Here is a 12,912-nt window from a genome sequence, read left to right as displayed (position 1 = left end):
AAGTGTGTACAATAAGTTAAGTATGTAAATTTCAATAGAATAAAGTGTGTACAAATGTTAGTATTTGCTGCTATCACCAACATTACATTTCATTACCTTTCGTACGTGACGAATCACGTGACTCTGCTCGTTTAACCTCACATTAGTACTGCAATATACACAAGTATATGACCTAACTGATATTCAATAAACATTCCCCATTGTATGAATTTGCTTAATATATTTTCAACCTCTGTCAATTTTATTGAGACGACTGCCACGTGTTATGACAGTACTTCGAGCTGAGCTTCGTGTTACAAAACTTGCAACCGGTATTCGACGTCGTTTGCCAAATACGGCTGTCAATACGACCCAAACTTCTTTCCGATAGCATTCATTCATTAAGAAGTAAACAACTGTATTTACGAGGGAATTAAACATAGCTATGCTTTCAACAACATAGAAAAGTGTCATGTTGTAGCTTCCGTGGTACAAAGTGTCTCTATAAAAATTTACTTTGATATTGTAACCATGATAAGGACCCCAACAAACCCCAAAGGATATCACAACAATTATTAGCATTTGGATCGTCTTTTTCTTATGATCTATTATCATCTCTCGTTGCCTATGAGAGGAATATGTATCCCCTGGTGAGCGATGAAACCATACTTTGCGAACAATGCCGAGATAGGCCATTGTCATGATAAGCATCGGTATCAGATATTCAGCCACCATCAAGAACACAATATACGCCTTTTGTGCGACACTATCACTCCAATATTCGCCACAGTAGTATATCTTATTGCCATCTCTCTCATCGTTCCAATCGGATACTTCAATAAACATTGGTGTTGGTAACGACACAATGAAAGATATTATCCAGATTGCCCCAATGATAATAACAACAGCTCTTTTCTGAAGTCGTGGAGTTAGTGGATGAAATATTACGTAATACCTGTTGAAAATACAAAACAAAAACAAAGTATATCAAATATTTTAGAATATTTCTTCTTCCATGATTGTACGAATAATGCATTTGCACAATTGATTTAATACAGCCATACCAAATGTAATGGTCATAATACTGTTAATTCTACAGTACGGCTCAGTTTGGATCTAACATGACACTTGTAGGGGAAAAAACATATGTAGATAGGGATTGGACAGAATTACAGAAGGAAGGGCCAGTGCTTTTCAAAAGTTTGAGAAATGAAAATCATTGACCTTCCCTAAGTGCTTCCCAAACATCCATGCATGAAAAATAGTGACCCTCCCAACTTCAATACCCCACATGACTGGTAGAATATAATTATACAATAGCAGAGATAATGTATCAAAGTTTACATTTCAATAGTATTACCAAAATGCAACCGAATAAATGCCGTCATGAATATTCATTGTTCAACCATGAATAATCATTTCTGCTTATTCCCATTGGGCAATGTCTAGCCCACAGCAAACATACGTGTAACTGAAGGCACAAGATGATCTTGATGTTTCCATGAAATCATAAGTAATAATTATAGGTGGTGCAAAATCATGAAATGACTCTCCAGAACCCATACTTTATGAAATGTTTCTTTCAACTATTCCTCTCGGTTACGCATCTACAATACCGCTTTTATTTTGTAGTACTCATAAATCCCTGAAGAGACAATCGATAAATATCTATATTGTTCAGGTCTGCCACCAATTAAAGTCAACAGATTAGAAAATTTCAAAAAAAAAGTTTTTGACAAACGCAAACCTCTTGGTTTACACATTCAAAAGAGTCTGGAGGAATTGAAAGCCATGTGCACACAAAAAGAGGAATGATGGATACAAAAGAATGTGTGGTTACATTCCCAACGAACAACACCCTGAGCTATTTTCATGCTTTCATGCGTTTATGCTTTCATGCATGCTTCAAAATGAATATAATTTGGTACATACTTCAAGCATAACAAAGTACTTCCTGAAAAGCTTGTTGATATAGCTTTTAGTTTCAATGGTGATTTGCATAATTAATTAATCATTATTTACGCTATATCTGAAGAGTGCAAGCTTCAAGTCCAATATAATTTAGTAAATACATCAACCATAACACAACACGCGGGTTCTAAAAAGCTTGTTGGTGTAGCTTTTAGTTTTGATGAGTCATTTGCATATATAATTAATGATTGTCAATAATTAGGTTATATCTGAAGAGTGCAAACCCCAACTTCTATACCAGGGCACACGTGTCTCATCAAGCTTATTGGTGAAACTGTTAGTTTTATAGAGTAATTTACATAATTAGTGATTTTCCGTTATTAGGCTACATCTAAGAATGTTCTTTGCTATACAAGTAACTGAAGCCAAATAACTGTTAACGACTGGAGAACCTTTTACAAAAGCACGTGGTTCTGACATAACCTGACTAATGCCTGCAGGCAAAGACGTCGTTGATAATATGTGCTTGTACACTCACCTGTGCAATGTATGTGGTCAAATTATGCAGAGCATGCCTATTTTAGATTCGACATTTCGACATTACGATTAAATGCCCAATTTTACTAAGCGAAAACAACACTTATCACTCCTAAGTGAAACAGATTATCAATTGCAGTGATATACTTGTTAGAGAAATTGCTATGATAACGGTGGTGTTACATACATTGTACCAAGCCACTTGTGAACTATAACATATGTAAGGTTGCTTGTTGTGAAAATTTCAAGTAAATCTTTTGAATATTCGGAACGATCGTCCGCCATACACCTCAATGGCAATGTAACAGTAACAATTAATTATTCATTTTATTGCTGGAATCTTTCAGAAGCTTATATTCACATCACAGATATGATGATCCCCCAGCAGTGGGATTGATACTCTCCCGTGCATGGTTATTCCCATGCTTTGAAATACATGAGAGAAAAAGACAATGTATAATATGGATGTCGACACTGGTGTAAAAAAATGTGAATGTACATTAATTCCATCCAACCATTATCCACGATGTAACTGTCCATTATATAGCATACTGTATTCACTCTATGTGTATTGCATACATCATTAATAGATAAGTCATTACGGGGATATGATTGAAATGAAACACAATGAACTTAAAACCCCAATGACTTCAAACATGTAGCCGTAATATATTTAACGAAGTGCGGATGTAACTACAAACTGAGATTTATTGACATCAACCTTTGTATATTTTAAGTACAATCGGCTCCTTTGAAAAGACTGTAATGAATTCTTGATGGGCTGGTTTGTTTTGTCGTTCGAATGATAGTAATATAAGGGATTGCCGCTTATTTGATAACTCTACCAATCATATGTTGGATGATATAGCCGAGCTTATGAGAAAATGTTTTTAATTAATCAATTTCAGAATCATCCTATGATAAGTCAAGCTTAAAATGATAGTCCATCTCATTATAAAACAAAAAAAAAAACGTTCATCCACGACTATTAAATTGGCCGGTCCCTAAACTAGCTCGTTATTAACATTGAGATGTAATCTTTTATATATTGCAATTTGGTAAGAAGAAACCTCAGAATGATAAATATAAAATATAAATGCTACAATGGTTTTTTTTATTTCGTTCTTTGAAACACAAGGGCTAATGAAATCCAGTAATATACACCCACAGTAAATCTCCAAATGAAGATTAAAATCGCATACTCAGAGACTTCAGTCTGTCTCAATAAACGTCTTTTGTTTTTCATAATAATTTTGTATCTGTGGAAACCATTTCGTTCGTCAGTAATCATGAAATTGCAGGAACATTGCATTAGAACGTTTTGAGTCATTATGTACACGAGCAGAGTGCTCATGGTAGCTAAAACATAGGCTTGCTTCACTCCAGGGAACACTGATATACACTGCACTTGAAATGATCTACACTTTCGTTGAAAAATAACACATTGTAATAACACACATAAAAATGTAATAGAATCAAGAAACAAAATTATAACCATTGTAATAAATAATTTTTCAATTCATTTTTAAATCTGTATCTTAAGTGAATATTTCTAGTGTTTTCTGGGATACTGTTCCACATCATAGGACCAAGAAATTTGATTGACGTCTGGCGTAATTTACTTTTAAATTTATGGTGATGAAGAATATTTTTATCTTTTGACAGAGTACAATAAACATGCTCTGAAGGGAAGAAATATGACTTAAAATGCGAGGAGACTCTGGCATGGAGTGCGTCATGAACGAAAATAGCAACTTGTAACTTGAACTGATTGTGTATATCCAGAATTTTAAGTTTCTTGAATAAAGGAGCACTGTGAGAATCACAATTACTGGATGATGTACGCACAATCCGTTTTTGAACGAAAGAAATATCATTAAGATATGATTTAAACGTACGATATAAACTAGTTATATGTACCTGGAACCATGGTTAAGTGTGATGTGTTATTCCACTATGATCGTCACGATACACAGAACAAATGATCTTCACGTTGCCCAGAACAACTGAAAATAAGTCGGTACTCACAGATTATACACACACGTAGGCATAATCACTTCTACCAATTTGAAATTACAAGATACCTTATATGATGGGATTTAATATATTTTCTGTAGAACTGGGAAATCTTGCTATGAAAGTAGGACAAAAAATAGCTTCTTGTGAGTAATTTCACTGCTCATGTAAATATCGAAAATGACAGAAACCGTGACATCAATTTCCATAATAGCAAGTAATCTATCAAAGTTCAACGTAAACGGAAAGCGAAAAAAATTGTCAGTTATTGCTGCCTAAACGTAACGACTGTTATTCTTTTGGGGGTACAAATGGAATACTGACTTGCCATCATACGATATCAAATATTAATGCTACATTTACATGAGGAAGAACCCTAATGTAAATGTTGGATTGTAATTCTTTATCGGAGAGCACGATGATACTCTTGAGTTTGGTGATCATATGAGTTTGAGGATATATGATTTAAGCATTATCGGAGATGAAATGTGATAGATTTCTTGTGGTTTACATAATATAGAAACAAGAATTTGACATTTTCAGGTCTTTGTTCATTTAAATGTCGATGATATTTTTTTGCCTTTATATAGAACTCTTTGTAGATTTAGAGCTGCTCATAGCCTGGTGATAGAAAATGAAAGAACGGCAGTGTATCAAGGGACAGGAGTATTTTTGTAATATAAGACATTTGATTTGTATATGAATTTCGTTCAGTGTGTTCTATGTATAAGCAGCTGGGGAAATTATATATCTAGCAATGACCCTTCCAACCTTCTTTAAAATTGAAATGTCAATCATTGATAACAAGTAATGATTTCCATCTTTATACCATTTTAGGACCTCAGTTTTCCATTTATCAACTTTAGCTTACATAATGTATAATCGCGGTACGTTCAATCATGTGTAGCAATATATGTGTTTAATTCATCAAGTGAAAGTACGGCTAGGTAAAAACCCTGAGAGTATATGGGGTGCCGTTGTAACTGGCAAAAAGTATTCGGTGTGTAGTTACATTAGTTACTCACAAGATGATGCTCAATCCGAAAGATATTTTGAGTCAGTTTTTGACAGATTTAATCGATTCCGTTTTACTTTCATAGAAGTGGTGGAAGTGTTGACAGAGATTGTATTAGACTTGACGAAAACTGGGTTGATTTACCATCTTTTGTAAATAACCTGTCTGTGCTGTATTTGTTGTTGTTGTTGTTGTTGTTGTTGTTGTTGTTGTTGTTGTTGTTGTTTTGTATATTTCTAACAAGCAAACATTTTTTTATCACACAATATTAGGCTTAACATTAGGCTTATCATACTATCGAGATTGCTTATTCGTCCTAAGGCGATAGGCGAAAATGACAATTACTTAATTTAATGAAAGACAGAATACAGTATAACAGATTACAAAATATTGTAGACACTTATTAACCTAACCTATCAAGCAATATCAAACGGCCATACAACATTCATTTCTTAAATCCATAGCCTTATATACAAATGTACCAAGATTCAACAGCACAATTGTTGGATTAGACCTCAGTAAATTATAGAATTTAACACGGCTTGGAAAACGTCTACAGTAATTTGTAAGGAGACACCCTGATATTCGTCTTCGATACCTTCTAAACATATTTCACAAATCCTATCCTCATTGTCAATACGAGTAAGTGCCCCTCCGGAATTCTACGACTATGACATAATTTGTTTTACTACTCTATTAATTTAAAAGCTGTTTCCCTAGGAAGTTTAGCAAAGTAAAGCTTTTGAAACAATACACGCACATAACACCCTTCTCGTTTATATATTTTTTAAAATTTAAGATGTCCTTAAGCGTTCTCCTGCATATTGAAAGTGTTCGTGACATAAATTTGCCGTGTTTGATCTGTTTTGTTTTCATTTAGAATCTTATACAACGGCAGTTAATTATCTTCCTTATTCAAAGCATATCAAAAAACAATTATCTTGGTTTGTCAATTACTCAAGTGAACACCCTATAATTAATATAATGTTTAGCTGTGGCACCAGTCACAGTTATAAGCAGAGACAGAAATGACGTAATTTGCACAGTTTACGTACATCACAGACAAGTAATACAGACTGTGTTTATATCAATCGTGATAGGAATATCTTGGTATCAGGTGTATAATGATGTCAGGAGAGAATAACAATGAAACTAACTGACGTTATTAAACATACGTACCCAATACGCTTAGGGCACAGAATGGAACCTACGTCAGAGCGCAAGTAGAACATGTCTGACGACCAGGAACTAGAAGAGTTTACGCTTGATATTACCATTTTAGCTAACCGTACAAAAATATACATTTTCGCATTTTCTGCCTGTAAAGTGTGTGGGTCATATGTGTATTGTATTGCATTGTATTTCATTATATTGTGTCGTATTGTATTGTATCGTATCGCGTTATTGCTTTATTTTCATCAATGTATGAATAAATAATTGTGTTTTGTACAAACACTAGAAGTATCATAGTGTAACATAGTGAAGAACACAACAAATAATAGCTCTAACACAGATAGGGTGACCCTATTTTTTCTGTTTCTCATTACCCGATCAATCCAAATTGTCAGCTTCGACATCAAAATAAAATAAAATTATTTTCGCCCGACCTTAATATTTTGCAGAACAGCACCCTCTCTGGCAAGAAAACAGAAATTGTATGGGCTGTCGACGTCATCTACAGTCATGGTGGTTACGACGACACTTGTTCACGAATTAGGATTTCTTTCATAAAATGAAGATTTTTTTAAGTGGGGGGGGGGGGAGAAGCTGAAAACATGTCAATTGTGTAGAGAAACTGGGAAATGACTTTTTACCAGAAATCGAATAAAAGAAGATAGACAGGAGGAGGAAAAGGAGAGGCAGACAAATATGAAGAACATGGTTTTTATTTCTTCATTTTTTTTTAACTCGACTGATCGACCCATAGTTGTCATGAAAAGGTAATGAGAGACATATAGGGTCACCCTACTGAGAATATCACGCCCTCTTGAATAAAACATTACGTCACTAATCTTCCAAATTTAAGTGTACAACAATTGAGCAAAACATACTAACCTGATTGTTAATACTTGCATTTTTTGATTAAGCAATTTAAACAGTAAATTACAATATCTATTTAACATTTAAATTTGACTACAATTTGGCAACCATTGTTCTTAAAGACTTTTGGAAGGGAATTCCAAAGTAAGTTATACTTACAATTAAAAGTGTGTTGACTTGGTGTTAAATTTAATCTTTAATGCAGTACTTTGAATTACGCGTTAGTCTAGTTTTGTAAAAGTGCAATATTGTTTGAAATAATCATATTCATATCTTTCGATAATGTTAAGGTTTCAAATGTATACAATTGCTTAATGTGTAATAAATACATTGTGTCGTGGATATCAATGTTTTTCTTTATGATGGATGTCACTGATAGGTGTTCCACACGTGTTAAGAGTACTGTAGTAATATCAACTAGAGACGAGACTGACGTCAAGTATGTAGCATTAAACGCAATCTACAACTGTCTGCATGTTGAATTTGGCGATTCCTAGAATCCGTTGTATTTTATAAATTCAATAAATGAAATAGTGTGTGTGTGTGTGTATACATGCCACATAGCACAAAGTTCAATTTCTGTGTTAGAATGATTTTAAATTACTGAAACAGGAAACAAAAAACGGATATGTCGAAATGTGGTAATGATTATCCTAATCATTGTTAATCGGCATTGTAGAGATGTAATCGGGCATCACGGTGCAATAGTGTGATTGGTTTTACCTTTAAGTTCTTCTCTAGCGACCAATAATGTCCTGAAGCCAAGTTGTGATTGTCTAAAGGTTACTATGGAGTACAATCTCCCAACCTACATCAAAACATTACTATCACTGTGCATTTCAGGAGGAAAAAAGTAAAATATCAAGGATGAAAGAAGAGACTCGGTCACAAAACACACGAAGAATGTTCAATGTATCGGCACCACGAACGCTGGCAAACGATACCGTGTTTATGGTGATGTGTAACCCAAAGTGTTGTTATGTGCAATGAGTTCTTAAGAAACTATCAGTCAGTATCTAAGACTAGTACAAATAATGTTAACTGCATGCGAAATACTGAATGTAGTTATTTCAATACAATTGACACGAAATTATATTTATTCTGAGTCAGAGTATGAGATGAAATGTCGTTTTAAAAACACGCCTTTCATTATAGCATAGCAGGTGTTTTAAAACCTACACGAAATCTGATTTGTTTCGAGACTAGCGGAGATGGTAACTTAAGTCCTAAAACACCCGAGAGAATTTTCGTCAATGCTTCAATCTTCTCAGAAATGAGAAAAGCAATGAATGGACACACGAACGAGCGCACGCACACACACACACACACACACTATATATATATATATATATATATATATATATATATATATATATATATATATATATATATATATATATATATATATATATATATATATCCATACACACTTTAAATTGGAAACAAAATAAATGAAATGAAAGTACTACATTTTCATTGGCATGATAAGGCGTTTTAAAGTTCGCTACAGGAAGATATTTAAAGTATTCACCCGAAGCTTAGATGAAGGTTCTTTATGAAGTGCGTATCAAAATATAGAACTTGTTTCTTGGACAGAAGGCTTATTCCATCCCGCACAAAATTTACGTCTGTTTGTCTGTAAAACTATGTGTTGCCTTTTCAAAGTATCTAATTTTATAAACATATATTTCAATAGCGATCACCATTTTACGTATGTTCCCAGCCTTTAACACATTTCCTTTCCTCTCAATGTTAGTGCTCATCAATAGAAAATAAAAATATCATTTTATTTGTACCACTTCCACATATGGTAAGGATGAAGATTACAGATTGAGATTTTACAAAAGACAATTATGTTTGTTTATCTGTAAATGTATGTGTTGCCTTTTCAAAAGCATCTAGTTTTGTAAACATATTTCAAGCGCAGACCGCCATTATACTTATGTTCTCAGCCTTTAACATACTTCCTTACTGCTCAATTTTAATGTTCATCGATAGAAAATAAAAATGGCATTTTATGCGTATCATTTCCACATATGGTAAGGATAAAGACTAAAGATTGGGATTTTACAAAAGACGAATATGAGCAGATGGTGCAGGGAAGGCGTCTAAGCAGGCTTAACCGTTCTGCGTTGTGGATTGCTAGGTATTAGCTTAAGGAAACGAAAGACAAAACCGGATTTGAGATACAGTTCTTTGACTTCTTTACGTCCAAATGAATCAGTATTCAGCTACAATGCCGGGAGGCGAAAAAGCGATCATGTCTTGTTAGATATATTCACAAAATTAGGATATGTGCGGTTTGCTCTGTTAGCTCCTATAATCAGACCAATTGTGTTCTTTAAATGTCGAGTTTCCCCTTCACAATATTACCTAATTAGTAAATAAGAGATTCAAACATGTGTAAGATGTTGTTTATATCCATCGAAAAACTACAGTCATGCAGAATACTTGAAGTTCTGTGATGTTGCAAATGTTATCCGCATTTAAAACTAGAAGTAAATTGTCAACGAAAGCTCGCATATGACGAATATTGCAACCTTTGAAAACCTAAAGGTGAACTCATCATTTGAACCTACAAGTGTTTGCTTTTACACAAAATCAATCAAGCAACGCAAATGATGAGGAAATGTTGTGAATTGAAATAGGATAACATTATACCAAGGTACACTTTCTCCCTATGTATAAGCATGCTCAAATAGTTACATCCATCAAGGCATGTTGTCTGTATTAAGCCTAATGTATTCAAATAAAGACTTAAGTGGAGAAACACACATCTTAACAATCCTCCCTTGTGTTCAATTGTATATTATCGTGTTCTCTAACACATGTAATATAAATGGTACTTGTAAAGATCAGGACACAAAAACGTAATGTTACGACTTTCAACACTAATATTTTGACACCTTTCTTCCCCCGTGCTGTGGAATATATATCTAAATGTGTAATACGACATTTCATTCGATAGAATATTTATAGTGTTATCTCATTGGTCTGAGTTAACTGTCTAGGTTCCATGTGGTCTTGCATTAACAATGATGAATCCTATTACAGTACTAGTACTGTAAAACTTGATTGTTTTCAATGACTCTTACACACTTTGAAAGTAGTGTTGTTATGTATCGTTTAGATGTGTCATTAAAATCTACTGATGGTTTCAAACTTCATTGAATCAACTTCGAAATGAATACAAGTTACAAGTCAAAATGAAATATCAATACTACTGCTCTTAAGCAGCTTTTGTGGGGAATTTAGAAAAGAGTTCGCAATCCTCTTCCTGAAAACGATAGTTAGATTTAGCATACAACCTAGAAAATATACAAATCTACATTAACAGAAGAAGTACAATACTTAGTCAATAACGAGTTCCTTACCTTTCAACGGCTATAGTCAGTAAGGTATTCACGGAAACATGTAATGAGACCAGGTTGACAGTGCTGACTATAGAACACAGAGTTCTTCCAAAAATCCAATTCTGCATTATGTAATAGTAAAGACAAAACGGTGCACAAACTATGGCCACTAAGGCATCGGATATTGCAAGACTTGCAATGAAGAGATTGGTTACAGTTCGTAGTCTCTTTAGTCTAAAGATTGTAAAACATAGCAATGTGTTTCCAAATCCGCAAACAACGAAGATGAGTCCAAATATAACAGCAATGATGATTTTAGCGGCTATGTGTACCTCGGGAAGGTAGTCTCCTTCTCCAAAGTCATCATCATAAAGTCTCTCAAAGAGTGATGGAAAATCATCTTGAATGTCAGACAAAGCCGCCGTTAAGTTTCCATTCGTCTCATTATTAACTGTTATTCCTGGCATTTTAAAATGTATGTCGTACTAAAATAATGCACACCGTTCAAATCTTCCGTGTGGAGATTCGTATTGGTCGGTTACATTGATATGAGAACAATGAGCTGCGTACTGGTAACTAAAGACTAAATCGTTTTACAGTCTCCTGACTAAACTGAATGTTTCAAGTCCGTCCTAGTTACAGGCAAATGTTCGATGAATGTTAGAAATTGTGAAAAGCGAAATATTAAATTCTGCTCACGAACGAACAAGGCATAGAAAATATTGACGGACAACAACTTAGACTCTACCTGGTGTAGTGGTATGGGTAATCAGTAGATTAAAAATGTATCAGCGGGGATATTTTCCAGTACGCACCACTCTGTCTAGTTTGCGATAAATGAACCTTATGGTAGTGATCAGATGTTGTCATAGGTAACTCTATATATATAACGCGAAAAGCAGCATGGGATGACGTACGAATACACGACGCTTGTCTTGGAAAGCCAATTGAGTTTATAGATGAATGTAGCATTTGCTATTGGAAGCCATGTTAATTGTATATAATAGGGCGGAATTGACAAGTGCAACATAGCTAGCTAAAGTATTCAAGTAAAATAAAGTGTTTGTAAAAATATTACAGAATGTGAAACACCATGGATACTCTACTGGGGCCAGATACGTAGATAAAATATCATTAGAAATATTAACTGATATGTGATGATCTTTATCAAAGCTGACCTGGCATCCCCACTGTGATACAAATGGTAGCACACACAGAGTCAAGCACCAGGACTTAAACAGAGCAACTCATGAAGTATAGGTAAAACAGATCACCCAATTGTGTTTAACATTCTAAAACTCAAACTACCTTTAGCAAAGAAATTCTAGCAGAAACTTTGTTGTTTTGCGTGTTTAATACCATGATGCCATAATTTTGTCCTTGTTTGAATGACAATGCAAGTGTACATGTTAATATGCATGTTGTAGTGAGAATATATCATCAATTTGTCAACACAAAAGGAGCCAGTACTAACTGACGCTCCTCCTCCTTGTATGTCCTATACTTACCAATACTTTAATAGGTGTGTGTATGTCTAGTGCTTGACAGTGGGCGTGTGTGTGTGCGCTACGCTTATATCTCTCAGTAGGGATGACTGGTCGGAGTTCATAACAATGTCACATCCACTTGCCTTGTTACATCTTAGGACATGAAATATGTGATGCCATGTTTAAATTTATGGCTCATTAAAAAACATATTCGTCCCCAGTAGAGTCCATGGTGTTTCAAATGTCGTAGTAAGTACGAAATGCATTTAAATGCATTCACACTTGAATAAAAGAAACTGATAATAGTTGCTTGGCATTTATTGTTTAAAGGTTTCATTCGTAACCCCTTTCCCTTCGCTTTTATTGTGTAAACGTACGGGCAGTAGAATAACCACATGGTTATTGAATAAATGCCCTTGATTATAATTTCTCTTATTATATGTGGAAGTAGTTGTATTAGTAAGGGGTCGATCATCCCCGCTGTCCGGAACATCATGAACTGTGCGAATTCTATCATATCCTAAAACCTTATTAGCGCTAGTCCGATTTATGGTTATCCTGGTGGGAAATTCTG

The 12,912-nt window shown here is 34.4% G+C and overlaps 1 protein-coding gene across 1 annotated transcript; it reads right to left on the bottom strand.

Moving 5' to 3' along the window:
- Positions 1-225: 225 nt before the first annotated feature.
- LOC144439332 (prokineticin receptor 2-like) lies at positions 226-11,318 on the bottom strand. The gene is made up of 2 exons (XM_078128614.1): positions 10,873-11,318; positions 226-934 (listed from the first exon to the last, which is right to left on the bottom strand). Exons 1-2 carry the CDS (start codon positions 11,316-11,318, stop codon positions 226-228), a joined length of 1,155 nt encoding a protein of 384 aa, XP_077984740.1.
- Positions 11,319-12,912: the final 1,594 nt, after the last annotated feature.

Source organism: Glandiceps talaboti, chromosome 8 (genome assembly GCF_964340395.1).
Source record: "Glandiceps talaboti chromosome 8, keGlaTala1.1, whole genome shotgun sequence".
Classification (NCBI taxonomy): Eukaryota; Metazoa; Hemichordata; class Enteropneusta; family Spengelidae; genus Glandiceps; species Glandiceps talaboti.
Note: the sequence above shows the minus strand (reverse complement) of the source record. Positions and strands in the feature narration are given on the sequence as shown.

Excerpts from the sequence above, each read along its gene's own strand:
- LOC144439332 (XM_078128614.1), bottom strand. The coding sequence starts at position 11,318 with ATGCCAGGAATAACAGTTAATAATGAGACGAATGGAAACTTAACGGCG. Across the intron at positions 935-10,872 it reads CTGACTATAGCCGTTGAAAG|GTATTACGTAATATTTCATC; the intron begins GTAAGGAACTCG and ends TATTTTCAACAG.